This window comes from Athene cunicularia (assembly GCF_003259725.1).
Source record: "Athene cunicularia isolate RWA chromosome 5 unlocalized genomic scaffold, athCun1 chr5_part1, whole genome shotgun sequence".
Taxonomy (NCBI): domain Eukaryota; kingdom Metazoa; phylum Chordata; class Aves; order Strigiformes; family Strigidae; genus Athene; species Athene cunicularia.
Window position 1 is genome coordinate 17,585,127 of NW_020799101.1, and position 18,856 is coordinate 17,603,982.

The following is an 18,856-nucleotide window of genomic DNA, read 5'->3' on the forward strand; positions in this document are numbered from 1 at the left end:
AGCTTGCAGGACAGTGCCTTCAGCTGTGCCTTGCCAGGGCCCCATTCACCTCTCAGCTGTACCAGCATAGCCTCCAGCCCATCACAGGAAAGGGGGCACAGGGCTGAGCTGGCCAGAGTCTGGGCAGCATCAGCCTGTGTCTCTTCCTAAAAATCAGCACCCCAGAAAAGCTCAAAGGGACTTCCTATTAGAAAGGTCATAGCAAAACTCAAAACAGAGCAAAGAAACTTTTCAACTAAAGCTAATGCAGAAGTCAGGGGTGAAACACATTCGGATAAAATCTCTCCTTTGCTCACTGCATCCCCAAAGACAGACCACTTCTTCCCATTTTGCTCCCCAGTGCAACCGTGACATTTTATGGCTTCCTGCTTGCAGCTGGCTCCACACTGTTGCTGGAAAAGCCATCTTGTTTCTGCCACTGCCATGACCTGCCTTCTGCAGGGCTCTGCCCTTCCCCCTCAGTGCCCTAAGCCTACTGCTGGCCTTGCCTCCCTCTGCCAGTGATGAGGTCCCCTGGGCCACAGCCAGCTTCTCCAGGGACAGGGACTGTTCCTGTTCCTCTGGTGGGTGCAAGGCAGGGCAGGATGGGCAAGGCTGACTCCTCATTGCCCCTCCGCTCCCTTGAACCAAGCATTTCTATAACATAGGCACAGAGTAAGCTGCACACAGGTGTACTAAAAGACTGTCCATTACCATCAGAATAAAATTGCCAATATAGCCTCTCGCAGCCTAGGCTAGTATCCATGGCTAATTTGGCTCTATAAGCATGTCAGCATGTTTTCTTAGGGAGGCTGAGGTTAGAACAGCTTTATTTTATCTTGATTTCCTACCATGAGAGGGAGGAGAATGAAGAAGCTTAAAATATAAGTGTTGCCAGGAACAGCAGCACTTTTGACAACAGAATTCAGTAGACACGCAGATGCAACTGCACTAATACCATCATGCTGCCAACCCCCTCACATCTGAGACTGTCTGGGGTGTGATTTCCTTTAAATGCTTCAACTCTGCTGGGTATCAGCAAATGCAGGACAGTGGAAGTTGCTTGTTTAAGTCAGAATATAATGCTGTAGAGTCTCATGGGCTGAGGAAATGGTGAGTAAACCAATCTACAAAAGGGAAGTTGGTTATTTTTCTCAGTAGTGGTCAGAATAAGACACTGTGATGAAAATGCAATGCTCCACTCAGACTTGTGAAGGACCAGATGAGGTGGTTCTACCAAGGGTTACACAGCTGCTTCAGAGAGGGTGTTTCCCAGACCAGCCACACTGTTTCATACACCAGGAAAGGCAGTTTGATCAACAGTTGCTGACCTGACTCTTCCCTTAGCTTACACTCTGGGAGGAATAATTAAGCACGTCTATGATGGTATGTGCTCTTTGTGCAGTGCAATCACACTAATTGTCCTGCTAAAATGCCTTCTGTACCAGCAAGGTCTTGAAGGCTTGCAGTACATCCTCTTTGACAATATACATAACAGACAGATCCAGCTTGCAGGTAAACATCTTACTTCTATGCCCTCAAAAAACATATCACTTTGAAATAAATAAAAAGCAACATACTAGAATTTCAAACAAATGCTAACTTTCTTTTGGGAGTGCCACTTCGGGAAGCACGTACTGTTTGTACCCACAAAATTTTGTTCCAAGAACAGTAAACAGCATCACTCACTACTTCTGCCCGTTTGACTTTACTGAGACAGCATGGCACTCCAAGAAGTTTCCCAGGAAACCTTTACACAACAGCAGGTTTTCTTCTGTTGTCAGAAACTTTCCTGGCATGTAATGTACCATGACAAACAAACCTCCAAGCAACACCACTATTATGGTCACCGGTGTACAGGAGAAAAGGAAGAAAACTACAACCAACATTGCTTTGGCACTTGTGCTTTAGTTAATCCTTTCTTTCAGAAGCTGCTGGAGATTGTTGCCTGAGTCAGGATCTCCTCTGCTGGCTCAAATTAGACCAAAGGTTGGAGAATCATGATCCACTTTTTATATTTTAATCCAAATATTTACAGTTGTTATAATAAAAATAATAATAATGTTGCAAATTGCTCAAGTTGCGAAGTACCTTTCTTTAAGCAGTAAGTGCTACCACACTCGATGCTTTGACAAATCGGAACATATTGAAAATAGAGGATGCTGAAAGTGTTGGAGGCAAATCTGATGGCCAAATTCAACAAAGCTGCCTGAACTGAAACCAGCGGTGTTTGCCCATGCCTTCTGGGAGCTATAATGCAGAAGATCCAAAAATAGATCACTAAAGCCCCAGGGTGCTCTAGTGAATATCTCCAAGTGAGCCAACGCTTCAGCTTTCACCATTGCTTGGCCATTTTCAACAAGTGAGAGAAAACTGAAAAGCGAAGTAGCATGAGAGTGGCTAACGGTAATAGCTGTCTCAAGTGGAGTGTGTTAAATGGGAAAGAATAGGAAAAAGACCTCCTTTAGTCAACAGAACTGCATTTCCCAACTCTGTAACTTTATACATCTGATCTAAAATTCGCTTATTTGGTGCTGTCACTAAAGATAACATTTGTTTATGTATCTGATTAGTGTGAGGTGAGAGAACATACTAGGACACTACATATTTCTCTACCAATCAGAAATCCTGCAAGAGGAAAAAGAAATACCAAAATTCAAAACCATCACACATTCATCAGCATTGCCCCCACACATCAGAAGGGAAAATTGCAAAGGTGTTTTGCTCTTTTCATATACCTCAAATGCCAACTACTTCCAATGTGTGCAAGATAGCCTGATAGGCTGAGCCATGCTTCAGCTGTTGAAAGCACCAGTTTATACAGTAAGACTATAGGTTCCACAGCCTGCATGGAAGTCCAAATGGAGGTTTATGTCCAAAGGGCCAAGTGGCCTTTTTTTCAGTGTGCTTCTATAAAAATAAAGATCATAAACATCTTCTCTTTGGCATTCAGGTCTCCTCAGCTATTCGGAAGACGATAGTTCATCTATCCTCCAGTTACATCATGTCCTTGCAAGGCACCATGGTTCTCAAAAGTCTGAATGAAACTCTGACTGCTTTGAGAGACTTACCTATCCCCAGACTAGAGATAATTTCAAGGTCTTGAAAGTTACTGGCTTCTAATATTGCTTGTGGCAGCTTCAGGGTGAAGGGCAGCAAATCCCTGTAAAAAGAAACACAGTGAAAAACCAACAAAAGAATAAACCCTGCAATTGTTAGGAACTCCAGAATTTACTGTTTTAGTAATTGAAATGGCTTACAATTTCAGGCCTTTTCTGCAAAGTCCTGGATGTTGTCAAAGGAAGATCTCACAGCCAATAAGGCATCATGGACATTGTACCAGCCTGGGTTGCTCTGATTTCACAAGAGATCATCAACTCCTGTGGCAATGCTTCATAAGCCCACTAGCTTAATCACTGCATCTTGGCTTCCTCCTCTGAAAACAGCAGGAACACCTCTCACCGCAGGGGAGGCCACAGGGGTTGAAATATCTTCTCATGAAAAGTGAGGTGTTGCAAATGGGAATTATTGTAATTAGAAAAGCCATTCTTTTTGGCGTGGAGGGGATTTGCAGTCCTTTTTCTTTCTCTTTACCCCTCTCCCCACCCTGCTTCATCTTTTAAAAATGAGTGTCAGTGTAAGGCATGGGGGCAGGGCAAGACACAGTAGGGTTAGGGAAGGAAGACCCCTCCTGGGGAAGGGTAGCTCCTGGGTGAAGGGACAGACAACGATGAAGTGTTGCATGTCACTGAGAAAACATATATCCCTCTACTCTTTGCTCTCAGACCTCTGAAAAGTTGCTGTAGTTTTACTGAAAAAAAGACACAGTTTCTCAAATGATGTTGTTTGGGTTTCACTGTAACACACATCAAATAATTTAAGGGAGCTCATGGCCTGATGGTGTACTGGTCAGGTTTGCCTCTGGCCCAATGACAATTCGCTAAACCGGTTCCTGCGTCAATTCCCATTCCAACAAGGCCTGAAAAAGCCAATAATAGTCCCTAAAAGGTAGCAAGGAATGATGCAGAATAATTTTACACATTAAAAAGTTTAACAAAATATTCTGCAAGATGCAGGAAATTATTTTAGAAAAAGCTGGCCTTGTGAGTACGTAGTGTCCATTATGCAAACACACCCAAAAATACACATGACTGCAGACCTGGGGAGGACCCATCTGTTGACAGATGACTGCAGGGGGGCTATTTTCTCCCTTATTAACAGATATATATCCTACTGATGTACTGTGTACTCCATGGGTTCTCTGTGCACCATTGAGCACTCTGTTGTCACATTGTTTGACATAAATTGATGTGATCTCAGAATTTATTTTTTTTTTCATGGCAGATAGGTTTAAAAGAGGAAGAGGGTCCATGGACCTTCTACTCTTTTTTGCTGTTGTTGTCACATGCATGAGTAGCTGCCTTCTATTTTATTTATTTTTTCTTTTATTTTGTAGAAGAATACATCTAAAAATCAGGAAACATTAAGACATTACCCTAACAGAAAAAAAAATCTGGTTTTATTCATGGGGCAGCAGCTTGCAGACAAGCCACCGAGTCACCTGTAAACTACAGGTGTTATTTTTGGGATCTAAGGTAATCTAGCCAGGCCAACCTTTCTTTTGAGAAGAGCTTGTCAGCCCTGATAAGCTGTTTCCAGCTATTTATAGGTGACTATTTACTACAGCCTGGAGAACAGACTTCTACTCACTGTCACAGAGAACTCCTACAAGCTGCCAGCAAATGGTAGGTCAGTGCCTAAGCAGCCTTTTTTATTACTTCCTTCTCTCAGAAAGTTTTTCCCTACTTATCTTGTCTTTTGACAGCAATCTGAAAAATCACATGAACCATCTGAATGTGTATTTGACACTCAGAAGTAACATCTATAACAGGAACTAACAGAAAAGCTTTTCCTGGCTGGGTAGGCTGCAGCACACTGTACCATACCATAGATAGACTGTTCCTACTGTGTGACCTAACCAAGTCACTAACACAACTGCCTTGTAAACATATCCTGAATCTGCTTTCCCCTCTTAAATTGAAATAACTACTTTAAGAGTCATATAAGTTTATATAGGGGAGGTCAAAATCTTACATTGAACTCAAAATCAGGCCTGTGGCAGCAGAAATGGGGTCAGTATGTTGTGGAGGTATTGCTGCAATGTGTTCAGCACAAACAGACAGATTAGAGGAGAATGCATACAAGTGCTTAATTACACAGAGGGACTCATCATCTGCTGATCAAACCTTGCTCTAATGAAAATGACCTTACAGGTCATTCCCACCTCTGTGCCCACTATGTTTGGTATTTCTGCAAACAAACAAGGTCTCACTTTATCACTTTATATTATTTTTAAATTTTGTCTAAAGAACAAAAATTGTTCCAGGACTACTCTCCTTGCCAGATTCCCCATAGGTGACTAAGTGCTCTGAGTCTCCCACAGGCAACAGTCTGCTAGCAGGTTTTCTAAGTCACTGCCAGGTGCACATGGGTACTTAAAGCTACTTTTAATGAGAAATGGTAAATCCAGGACCCCTTTTCCTCCATGCCCTCCTAGCCTCAGTTCCTGTGCCTCAGTCCTTTGGGGGTGCAGCCTTACAGACCTTCCTCAGACAGTTTCCAGCTTCTGGGACAGCTGTGGTTAGGGTGTGCCTGGCTAGAAACTGGGTGATCTGGCCCCATCATAGATACTAGCTTCTGAAATACCTCCTGATTTGGCAGGTTAAAGGAAACTGGAGGAAACAGTGTGGGCTGTACTGTGACTGGATACTGAGGAAAGGCAGTCCAGAGGGGAGAGCGAAGCAACCCCTCTATGGAAGCAATGAATCCAACTCACCTACTGACACAGTAGAAGGCAACCAGTTTGAAGATATCCTCAAATACAAGGACAGATCCTTCCAGGTACAAGACTAATGAAAAACAGAAAAGACAGTCAGTAACTGTTTTCTTTGAGCTGTATGGTAAAAAAACCTGGTGGGTTTGGTTCACACTTCCTATATTCTGTGATTGTCTGGTATTTGTATAGACTAATATGAAGAAACATAAAGAACTGGCTTCAGACAGCCAAATGCAATGAGATTCTTCAGGGAAACAGTAGAGAAGAAATGTCTAAGCCTGGCTTTCTTAATGGTTAGCTTGAGATATCATAGTGTTGTGACAGTAATAGAAACAACGGGAAGAAAAAACCCCAGGTCACAGCCAAAGGGTTCATTACAAGCCCATCTATCTCTAAGGATCTGCATAACCACAGTACATATGGGGCTCACCTTGTGACTCTCCATGCTGGAATCTGGTTTGGTCTGAATGGACAAAGTGCTTTGAAGCAAAAAAAATAGAAATTACTGATTCATTACTATGCATATGGGCTCTGACCTGGGTCACACAGGCAGTGAGCACAGCCTATTTATATCTGCTGTCTTCTCCCTCCCATTGTGTTATACAGCAACAGCACTTTCCTTTAAGTGGCAAAATAGAATCTATACCATGTTGCAGTTTTTCAAGATGACCTCCTTTATAACAGCATGCTATGGCATTGTGTAGCCCGAATCTCACATGTTGTTATAGGGTTTTTGGCTGCTAAGCTAGAAAAAATTGACTGGTCAGTTTGAGAAAATTTCACATTGACCATTAACACAAGGCAGAATGAAAGAGATGGATCTGCAGGAGAGAAGCATCCATCTTTGTTTCAGCTTTATAGTGTCACAAATTGTCTGTGCCTGTATGTACACAACACACCATCACAAGTTTAAGGAAATCTGTGGTGGATTCTCAAAATGCCTGCTTACTGGTAGCGGAGAATGGGAGCCCCGGAGCTGCACTGTTCCTGCCATGGGAGCACACCAGCAGTCCTCGAGGAGCAGCACCAGCTCAGACCCACATAGCAGCCCCCACAGCTGCTCTGCATCTTCCTTTACTCTGTTTCCTAGGCCCTAGTGCAGAGCTGTGGACATGAAACACAGCTATCATGATTCACTTTCCTCATTCTGCCATGACTCACAGCCCCGTGAAACATCTCCAGCTCCTTGCCCTGCCTGCCTGGTTGTTAGTTCACGTAGAAAGCAGGGCCTCCAAGACCTGCAGGAGGGAGACAGCCGCCTGGCTCTCCTCTCCCTCGGCTCCCTGCACTGGCTCTTGTTCTCCAGCCAGCAGAAAATCCCCCTGGAAGGAAACTCAAGCTTGTCTCTTGTTCAGCTTCACAGCTCATTCCCCAAACAAGGCATTTCCTCCTTTTACTTCTCCCTTTGTCCTAGCCCAGGCTGAGCATGTTGCTATTTTGGGCTACATATACCAATGTAGGCATTCTTTAAAGAGGCAAAGGCCATGTAATTCTCAGAAGGCATTCCTAACATCAATTTGTGTTGGATCAGCATAAACAGATCAACCTCAGTGTGTGCACTGATACCAGCCTGCAATGTGGAATTTAAAACACACTTCAAGAAAAACAATGCCTTTCCCTTACTTTTCTCCCACAACTGGAACAATAAAAGTTCTGGAAGTTTTTTCTTTTCCGTAATAAGAATCATGTTTCAGTCAGGGATTTTCATTAAGCATCTACCATGAACAATTTCTATAGTTTGTAATCCATCTGCTTTGCAGCTCTGAAACAGGAAACAAAAATGAAGACAAAACCCAGTGCTGTTCCAGAGAACGAACCAAAACCCAAGAGTCTGAACTCACTTGAATCACCAGCAATTAAATAAAGCCCTTTATGAGGACAATGGTTTTAGGGACTTTTTTTCTGTTAAGAACCACATGTTCACTTTGGCATCCCAACTTGCAGGTGTATGTAAGAGAGCAGGCTGCACCTGTACATGTTTACATACATGAGCAGATTGCCTGGGTTGGGACTAATGATTGTTTCTGTGCCAGGAAGCTCTGCCACTTGGGAGGTGGAATTTTAGACAAAAGACTATCTGTCTGAGCCCCTCAGTGTCAGGACTATCCATATAAAATTGCCTTGACACTATACAGCTACTTCTCCTCCCATACATAGTTAAACAAAATAAAACACCACAGATCACATTGCTAAAGCAGTCTAGGTACAAAAGCTGCAGGAGCTTAAAGACAGAAGTTTTCAGCAGGTCGTATATAGAAATTGAACTGTCCCTGGTCTGCTCTGAGAGGTCACAGAAGGTGACAAAATCAAGCATATTTGTCAGCAGGCTGGAAATCATCGTACAAAGACACACAGCTCTGCTGGGACTTTTTTTGGGTGGCCTGCAAACAAGTAAGAATAGAAAAACACTGCTTTGGATGGATCATTACTCAAGGTACTAGCTCCATCAGGATGGATGCTCTGCCCAAAATTCATTTAGAACAGTGGCAGTGTCAAGCAGCCTGTGCAGGGCTACCACGGCCACTTGGGCCCACTCCCAGCACAGGACCCACAGAGAAAGCCTTGCAATCTGTGTGGAAGGTCTTCCCGGAGAGGAACTGCAACACTTTTTCCTTAGCCTGTTTTTATCTAGACACCTGCTGAGCACCAGCAGGCATCTCTGATAAGTAGTGCTTCCTGACTGCTTTGCTCTTAGGTGGCAGATGATGGGTTTGGTATAAGGAACATCTCTTGTGGGAATGGTTGTCACTTGCTTGTGGTGACCATTACGTGGATCCTGTTCAATGTTTCTGATTCTTGGAAAGATGCAGAAAATAGCAAGTTTATACAGCCAAAAAGGCTCTGCTGACTGCTGGGGACAATGTATCTGTCCCCCAGTGCCATTACTGATTGTAACGGACCCTGCTCTGAGAAGACAGGAAGAGGTGCTTTTCTCTGGCTGTTGGATGTGTTGGGGGTAGCTGGAGACATTTCACTGACATGAGCACTGCTACTCGGGAAGGGATCACAATGTTGCCATTTATAGGAACTCATGACTTTCGCAAAAGCTAAAAGCAGACACTTTTCTGCAAGACTGCTGTAAATCCTGCTGAAAACTGCAGTGACAAAACTCACCTTTCTTTGGCTCATAAAACTACACCCAGGATGCCTGAAGAACAAGGAAATCTTTACGTCTCACCAGAACAGTGTCAGGATGTCAAGAATATGATCAAAAGCAACAGCAAAAATAGGCTGAGTTCTGTGAGCCAAACATATTGCCACAGCAAACTGAATTTTACCCAGTATTTAGAAGCCCACAGAAAAAAGTCACCTTCAAGAAATGAAAGGGGAAATGTGTAAATCAATGAGCAATTTTGAGCAGTCTAAAACAAAGATATCAGGATTAATTTAAAAAAAATAAAAAAATGTATAGGGTTCATTGTTGACTATACTCTATTTTGTTTCCTTTATGCAACTCAATATGTGAACAGGACATGGCCAGGTTATGAACTGCTATAAATATTTAAGATTTTCTCATCTTTCCCTTTACTACACCAACATGCCCCGAAGAGTGTCATTTTTAGACACTGACTGCAATCTGTCTTTGTGTTTTCTTTACTCTTTAGATCTCCTCATCTTTAGATCTCCATTGAGATGGAGATGGTTTTGAGTGACACTGTTCCTGGGCTTTCTGCCTTCCTTTCTTCTTTGATTTTCCCCTCCAGAATTGTGTTTACTAGTCATTTTGTTCTGGCCACATGGACAAACCACCCCAATTTCCATCTTCTCACTGCTTACATAGGCTCACAGGACCCCATTGATTCAGCTTCTTCTTCTCTAATGGTGCTGTTAGTCCTATTCACTGGTTTTGATACCTGTGCAATCCTTCAGAGACATCTGAATTCAAAGATACGAATTCTTCATTCTGCAGCAGTTGTGTCAACAGAGGACTACTGAGAGCACAACCATCCTCAGAAGTCCTTCTTGGATGTGCTTGAGATGCTTTTATATTTCCAAATTCTGGTAAACTGTGAGAATGGAGTGAATCCATTTTTAAATTTCTATTGTAAGACTGTGGATTATAACTCCACAGTCTCCTAACCAGACCTCTCATTGGTGTTTCTCTTCTTCCATATCTCTCTGGCTTGATACCACAGTTGCCAAGGCCTTGCTTGCAGTGACCTTTGCAGTAAGCAGCACTGGCCAGTTTTGCTGCTGTTCTGCTTTCCTCAACCTTTTACTCACCATCAGGATGGGATCACTCCAAGGCAGAGGTTACTGACTTTCCAGCTTCCAGCTGCTGATGTTCCTAGCTGTTGCACAGGCCAGGTTAGCAGTTTTTTGCCCCTGGGGAATGAGCCCTGAGTATTGTAATAGAGAACTGCAGTGACTATCAGGTGCTGAGGCTGTTGTGTTAGTCACTATACCTGCCGTGCTTCACAAAGATTCGTGGGTGAATGATGTAATTCCTTCAGGTTATTGTTTCCGTTCCCTGAGCACATGCAAGTCTCCTTCAGGCCCTTATTCATGCACTGGGCTGGTGGTGGTATTAAGAGAATGAGCTTTAGCTAGATAGAGGGGAATTTAGATTACATTGGTATAAGTCCTTAGGGTGTTTATGGTGTCTTTTACAACAGCTCTGTTCAAAAGTTCCTAGTACCTGTCCCTAACGTTGTTTCTTGTATTACTTTTGATGACCTTCTGGATGGTACTGTATGGCCTTTAAGTACTGTGTTCTTTGTAAAACACTAACACTGTTTATCTGTTTTGTCTTCTCAAGGCCATTTTATTTCTTCTGTAATCTGATGCCTCTGCTTCTTTCATCTGTCAAAGCTGTAGTTCTTTTGGTTGCAGAGTTCTAGGCTGTTTTGGGCAACCCAGGTCTGTTTTGTCTTTCTTGTCTTTCCTAGTGATTCTTCCACAAGACTGTAAGTTTCTTCTGTTTTTTCTCCTCATCAAGGATGGGCAGAAACTTCCCTGGTTTGCACTTCTGCCAGAGTCTTCTGTTGTGCATCTAACATATGCTTTCTCACAGGATTTAAATTTTATGGCATAAAGAGTTTAATCTTTATGGCTATGATTTAAAAAAAAATCACTGCTGGGTGAATATTGAATTATGAAAGTGATAAAGTGTTAATAAGCTTGAGTCTAGAGTGTAAGAGAAATCTATTTTTAAACTGTTTTTCAAAAATTAGAATTGTATTGTGCAGAATGAAATTAATGTCATTAAAAAAGATGCAAAACACAGGCTTTTGCACTCTTCTCAGGCTGGTGTAGAGTGGAGGGGTCACTCAGTAGAGCTGATTGTTTCCCTGTGCACCATGTGCATATCCTGGTGCTAAGAAAAAGGACCATCCTCACACCTAACAGCCACAGGGGTCATGGCCAATCGACTGTACTTTGGTTTATCCACATTCAACCAGGCAGATGGACAGCACCTCGGTGTCCACTTACATTTTATTCCTTTAGTTCATTATAAAATCCTGCTGCTGTCTGGTCTCCTCGTTTCTGCTTCAGGATGCTTGAGCAGAAACTTGTTATGGTCATTTTGTTGCTCTGTTTCCTCCTTATTGTGATTTGTATGTGAGCAGGGGTTGAGAGGGTGTCTCTCAAGGGTACTTCAAGCACAACTAACCCAGCTACAAGGAAAGGAAAGTGTCACAGCTCCTCAGTGCTCTCCTTACAGGTATCCATGTGAACAGCCCTGGCAGGCCCATGGGCACTGCCAACCATTTCAGGGGTTAAGAGCAGAGCACAGTCTGGCGAATGGCTGTTTGGTTTCAAAGCATTTTTCTTCCTTGTCAGAACCTCACCCTGCACCACCTTTTCAGTGCTCGAATAAACACATTAAAGTATGGAAATTCCATACCTGGTTTGCACTGTTTCTACAGCCAGAGTCTGGGGAGATCCAGGACTTCCCAGGACCAGATGGCAACATGAAGTTTAGCTGGAGTTTTAGATGTAGCCATGAAGGGACTATTTTCTTGCTCTACACAGCAGGGATGAGGGGGAAAACGTGGCCTTTCTGAAATGTTGAGGACTGAAAGGGCTCCCAAGAACACCACGTGGACAAGTTTGGTTGGTGTGGTCCCTGCTGTCAGCAGGTGAACACTGTGGGATCATTGCTGGAGAAGTCACATGTTCACAGGTAATTTATCATCCACCCATACATGGCAGTACAAGATTTACGCTGCCCATCACGGTAATTCAGACTGTCGGGGCTCAGGGCTATGGCTGACAAGTCAAACTGAATACAGATACTTTCATGTTGCTCTCAGATGGCAAATTGGTGAAACTTTGTGAAGTAAATGAAGCTTTCAGATATATAAAGGGTCTCCCCTGTGCCTCATGTAACAGGAAAAGATATTATGATTTGAAATTCTGGGGAGTTAGTTCTTAGCAGCAATTTCCTGGTCATATAGATCTTGAGAACTTTGAGAATCAATCCTTATGTGAAAAATATATGTTATCATACAGATATATTTTATAAAGAACCAATTTTTCCCATTTATTATGGAGAAAAGTTTATTTCTCTGGCTCTGAGATACATCATGAAATACCACAGAATTGATGTTAATCATATAGAAAAAGGAAGTTTTCTGAGCATTTTAAGGGAAACCATCCAGTACCCAGAATCACATTCTGCGTGAGAGACTTCCAGGAAGAAAGAAAAGACCACACTTTCCATTGGTGACTGATGAAAGGGACTAACCCACTCTGAAATGGCAGAGTTCAATAGTGTGGACAATAAAAGGAAAAAAATGGTATTTCTGCTTCTGAGAGCTGCAATCCGACCTAGTTGCAAACCTGGTGGAGGAAGATCATCTGATTCCCACTCTTCTGAGTGGGATAGATTGCATTCTCACTGACTTTGAGGGTCCTACTAAAATGTCAAAGTATGAGGTCCTTACTGCCCTCATTTTACTTTAAGCAGTATCTTATTTACCTCATTTACCAGTCTAAACTCTTGTTTATTGTGTTCATTATGATATTCAGATAGCAAACACTGTCCAAAGGCAAAAACTGTAGTTTGTTCCAATTGAGCCACTGAGACAAGGGCACTGGTATTATGGGTACTGATTTAGAATAGCTGTTTTAAAAGCAGTGAGCTTTTTGGGTTATGTTCAAAGGACTAAGCAGAATAGGGTGAGACAATATTATCCTAGAACAGCATGCATCGTCTCTAGCTCTGATTACATACAGATTTTGCATTATGCCTCTTGGGAGTGAAAAATTAAGCAAAAAAAAGCTGAAGAGAGAATTAACAAAGCTAACAAGACCCTGAGGACTTCTTTTCAAGATGCTTTCCCCACAGTCCTATTGGTTTAAATCCTAAAGTAAAAATGAAAATGTTTGCATGGAGAAAGGGGAGGCAACTCTTCAGGGTGAGGGTTTAGAAAAAAGAAAAAAACCAACTGCTATAAGCAACCAGAATGTTTCCAAAACAACTTGTAAACCACACAGAAATCTGGCACTGTTACATCTTGAAAAAGCAGCTGCACAAGTGTCTTGTGTTTTATGTTTTAAAATAAGCAGTGCATCAAAGCTATGTGGAACTCGGCTCAAATGAGTGGGTCTTGGTGAGACTTTCTGCTTTCCTTGTGCATGTGTGCATTTAGAAGAGAAATTATGAACTTGCACAACAGGTTTTAAAATGTGTCCTCATACCATGTCTTACAATATCCCCCAAGCTCTCAGTCACTGTTCTTGCCAAACCACGACTCTGGGCTCATACTTCATAGGAGTCTCCTGAGTGGGAACTCCTTGACACAACTCAATTTTCAGGATTAATAACAGTGGGGATATTGGAGAACTCATTCTTGGCAAGGTGGACTGACCTTGGGAAGATGTCACCTTAGACATCCTTGGGGCACTAGAAATCATTCAGTCTCTATCTCCAATCAAGCCACAGACAGTAGACAAGGCAATTAAAATTGTGACCTTATAACAGCCCACACACACAGAGGTGGCCTTTGGCCTTGCACTGCCTGTAGAGGCAGATGAGATCCAGCAGAAAGCAACAGCAAAATGGCACACCTTGAGCTGCAGGCCAGGGCTGGGGCAGAGCTGCCTAGTTATCCCACGCCACGGGGCCAACTTGCTCAATGGTAGGTTTTTCATGCCAAGAAACTGTGTAGGTGACAGTAAGCTTTTCTTGCTAATGAGAAACATGCATAAACAGGGGAAATTAGCCCATGCTGAGCCCTGGGTGATGCAGACAGATTGTTATCTGTGTCTGAGTGAGGCTAATGTGAAGATAACTAGGGTAGCTCTACATCTTCAGAGCTGTGGCACAAACACACCATCAGCAGCAACAGGAACCACATTAAAACACAACATCCATCAGTCTACTCTCCTTAACAGCAAGGTGTTTACCACACTGAACAGGAGTAATTTACTATGGGAAAATAGGATACTAGCCTGCATGTCCAGAGGTCTCCTTGTATACAATTAAACTGCTTAAAATTTGAACTGTAAGGTTAACTACATATTCAGCTTTTCCAGCCTCCCTTGCTAAAAACACACAAACTTCTATTCATTGACTGGATAATCCTTGAAAAAACTAGTCTTGAACAAGTTCTGTTGCTGAAATGTATGATTTTCTTAATTGGGATGGAATCAGCCATTTTTGGCGAGAGAAGAGGGATCTTTTCTCCCAAGAGCTGTAATAACTCTGTTGTTATTTTTTTCCAGCACATTTCTGCTATTTTCAGGCTAGTCAGGCACAGAGTCCATCACACAACAATAAAGAAAAACATTCCTCTGAAGTGAAACAGAAAAATTGTCTTCCCTTACATCATGGCAGCAGTTGCCTGTCAAGGTATATAGAAAGCACACAAAAAAGTCTGAACAATAGTGTTGGTACCTTGGTGCTGAACAAAGTCAAGTGCTTGGCAGACAAGGGACCTCTCTGCAGCCTGGTAAATACAGCCCTGGCCAGGAGCTGGGCTTGTTCGGGGCCAATGGTGCACAGCTGGCTGAGACCCTTCAGCAACCTGTGCCTCAGCTCTCAGTCTATAAAATGGGTGCAGTGACACCGACTTCCCTGGTAAAATTCAGTTGAATTCATCTTGGCAGGGAGGGGATGGGGCAGCTCCTTGGCACACTGACTGCAATGCTCTGCCTCGAGGAGGCTGGCTGCTACAGGGCAATTTGGCTGCAGTTTTGCACTGACTTCCCACCCATCCTGAACTCTCCTAAAACCTGGCTTCTCCCTCTCCTGGGGACAGTGCCCAAACCCTTTTCCATCTACTTTACTTGCGCTCATGTGGCTGCAGTACCTGAGTTAATGGGACTGCTGATGTTTTTGCCATATATATATATATATATATATATATATATATATTTTTAGTAAAACCATGTTCTACAGTAAACCTGAAGTTGAAGATGCTTAATGACCTTCCTGGCTGGTAGTCTCCAGGGTGGTTCATGATGTGGTTGCCAAGTCAGTCTCCTCTTTGCTTTATCACTGAATAGCAGCATGGAGTATCAAAAAAAACCCAAAAAACCAACAACCCCCAAACAAAAAACCTTGATCTTTTCAGTCTGCAATGTCAGGTTTAGCCTACCCTGCTTTTCATGCCTTAGTTTATAGTATGAAGAATTTTTCTTTCTGGTGTTGAAAGCTGCAGGGTTTCCACTCAGGGAGGCCAACCTTTTCCGTTAAAGTGACCATTTAAAATAGAACTCTGGTACCATTACAGTGATATCAGAAGTAACTGAATGTACTTTCTGATGGGTCCTTCTGCCTGCCCTCTGGTCAGTCAGAGGTTGTCTTGATAGGTTTGACTTGGGAAGGATGGGATGTACATTTACTCCTTGGGTTGTCCTACTCCAACTGAAAAGTCCCTTTAGCACCTGTGCAAAAATAGTCCAGGAGCCTTGCAGTGCTATTAACTCCACATGATAGAGTCTATCTCAGCCTCCAGCAAGCTCAGCTCTGCAATATGCCAAGGGGCATATAATTGCATCTATAGGGTATTACTAGGCCTTTTCAAGCACGTTGAGATACCTCACATGAGTTAATTCAACTAGAAATCTGCACTGATTAAATAGACTGAGCACATTCTCTCCTTTCCCATGTACACAAGGTATCTACCAAAGAAAGGAAGGTTATGGTTTTGCAGGAGATCACAAAACACTAAACCAGGGAATATTTATGTTTTATTTATTTTTTTCACCACCATCCCTCTGTAAATCTTAGTGGTATTTCTCCCAGAACCTGGGTCTTAATGAATGGGAACTGCTTTTGCTGCTCTACTGTGACATCCATTCTGAGAACTGCAGTCTGCCTTGATCTTGCCCACAGCCTGACTCAGTCTCACTGGCTGGTTCCCTCTCACAGGATCACTCAGTCTGGCAGGGACCCCAGGAGGTCTCTATTCCAAACTCCTGTGCAAAGCAATGTCAGGCATGAGGTCAATCCAAGTTGCTCAAGGCTTCATCCAGCCCTGTCTTGAAAACCTCCTGTTAAAATCTGCAAGTGCTACCCAAATACATGACTTGATCTTAGAAGCCAGTGTCATGACTACCAGCACATACTTCATTTCACTCACTTTAGCTATGAAGTAAAAGATCCCATATTTCTGACTTCAGTCAGTACCACAGATTTCCACCTTTTCCATCTCCATTCCAGTTCAGAAGGCGTCCAAAATAAATGCAATTAAAATTATTTTTAAAAATAAGAGATTGTCTTTCTATAGGTTATTTTCTTATGACTTCTGTTTTCTGAGTCTAAGAAATTGTAAGGTTCCATCTTTAGGTTTTTCTCTGCAATTGTGAGGGTTGTTTCTCTTTCTGGAAAAAAAAATAAAAATTCTGTCTATCTTCACTCTACTTCCTGATTCCAGCAGGCAGGGTGTTAGCAAAAAGACTTGCAAAACAGAGGAAGCTATTGCAAGAGCTGCCAATGCTTCCACAAAAATATTTATATCACAAAAATCATCTGCATGACTGACCACTCTCATTAAAGGAGATAAATTCTGAGTAGGCTGCAGTAACTGAGCTATCCTCCTATTTTTTCCCGTGACCTCATTTGTGCAGTACTTCAGTGCAGTTCATGTGGGAAAATATCACCTGACCATGCTGTGTCATGTTAGCAATGAGGACTTTGGTCTCTAAATTTGTTAAGCCATCCTTAGCAACATGTATTAAAAGAATTGTTAACAAAATTAAAAAGGGAAATCTGCTATAATGGCCATAGCGACCAGGGTGCCAGCAGAGTGCAATAGGCAAGGTCATTATTGGCATCTGAAGATGTCTAAGCCAACAAAGAGCATCTACTGAGTTGTTCTTAGTCAATCTGCTTCCTCTTCCCTGCCTCATGCTTACTTGGTGAGTGCCCTCACATAGTGCTTAGACCTACCAACCCATGCAGGGACACAGACAGGAGTTTGTATCCCTTGCATCTGAGCTCTGCTATCATGTCAGGTGTGCTCACAGTCCTCACCTCAGGCTGCTTGGTCTGTAAAGACCAAAGCTTTCAGCAGCTTTGTTTAGAGCTAAGCCTGCGAAGATGAATGAAATCCATCCCTATGTTACTCTAATGGCCCTCTGTAAAAATGATGCTGCCTGATTACTGTTGATTAATTACCATCTGTTACTGCTACAGGATGGTCAGAATGACTGCACATGTCCTGTCATTTTATCCTGTGCAAATGGCATTAGTCTAGAATAAAAAACTTTTCCCTCCCCATATATGCTTGGGAAGGAGGAATGAAAGTGTAGAAGTGGCTGAATTAACTTGGTAATGACGAAGTTGGCTTTGAGGGTTAAGCTTGCTTTCACTGCATTAGACTGCACTATTTGGGATTATTAAGGCAAGAAAGTAGATTGTGAAATCTTAGCCCTCAAATAACCTCTTCCTTTTTCTGATTGATTTTACACTTCCTAAAATCCAGTGTGCAAAGGAACACCTTTACTTGTCTAAAGAGCTGTTTTGACTCCCCAGCAAGACCAGCCTTCCTGCTGCCTCTAGACCTGGTGTAACTTTCTGTCCTGATGGACAGAGCTCAGTGAGTGCTAGATGTGCAAAGTGGTCAGGTCCTCATGAACTTTCATGGCAAACAGATTTCTTTTGATAAAAGCAGTTAGAGAATTAACCAGGAAGGTAAACTGCTGCTGAGTGTTTTACTTGAGTTGTGGCCTTCTCCTAAACCCCTACTGTCTGTCTCAAGCCTTTCTTATCAGGCTCCAATCTGTACTTCCTGAGCTCAGTCTATTATTAAGAAAGGCCAAATAAGGTGACCAGAGCAGGACATTGGATTTCTTTATCAACATCCAGACTTGCAACTTTGCAGCAATACTCACTGATGCTCTTAAACTGCTTTTGAGTGCAGTGATTGCCTGTGATTTCTGTCAAGGTATATTGTGAGTCCTTACCACAAGCCCATACCATATAATCTGAAGTACAGCAGCTGTCAATAAACCAGAAATTGAGTATAATCTACTGTGTCCAAAGGCACCATGTCTCATCTTTCAAAGGTGGTGTTTAACGTGATCTGGACATTTTTGCCTTACTCGGAGATAATTTATTTTGGGTTTCCTAATTGATTGTGCTAAGGTTATTTCAAGACCTCTGTTATGCTCCATCTTGTTCGGTATTTGTCTCCAGAGAAGCCAGGAGGGTCAGAGCAGGCAGTTTTAATTTAAATCTTGGAATTTTCCTGTAATAAATGAAATAACCACACTACAGACAAGGCTGCACTACAAACCCCTCCTTCAGATGTGCACTCATTGATTTTGGGGACTCAGCCTTGGCTCAGCATATTAGAAGAAATGTTTCTGAACAGCTACACCTGGTGACAGATTATCCCACGTGGGTATAGTTTAAATAAGGAACAAGGATAGCAACTCCACAATGTAGGCTCATGTGAACAGCCTCTGGAAAATAAACATTCAAGTGAGCAAAGCCAGCCACAGTGATGGGGAAGGCAGAAGCGTGATTACAACAGTGGGCATCCATGGCAGGATCAGGCCAGCCTCAAACCCCATAGGACATGAGCCTGAGGAGTTCAGTACTGACTTGATGAATCAATTCCATAGTTATTTCTATTAAAATTC

The 18,856-nt window shown here is 42.6% G+C and overlaps 1 protein-coding gene across 1 annotated transcript in view; it reads right to left on the reverse strand.

Moving 5' to 3' along the window:
• LOC113480450 (ras and Rab interactor 3-like) overlaps positions 1-18,856 on the reverse strand; it is a 169,554-nt gene that overhangs the window by 20,999 nt on the left and 129,699 nt on the right. Inside the window, exons 20-21 of the mRNA XM_026849256.1 lie at positions 5,816-5,888; positions 3,051-3,142 (exon numbers count right to left, since the gene is read on the reverse strand). Coding sequence (XP_026705057.1) covers positions 3,051-3,142; positions 5,816-5,888 — 165 coding nt within the window. The remainder of the gene's footprint in view (positions 1-3,050; positions 3,143-5,815; positions 5,889-18,856) is intronic.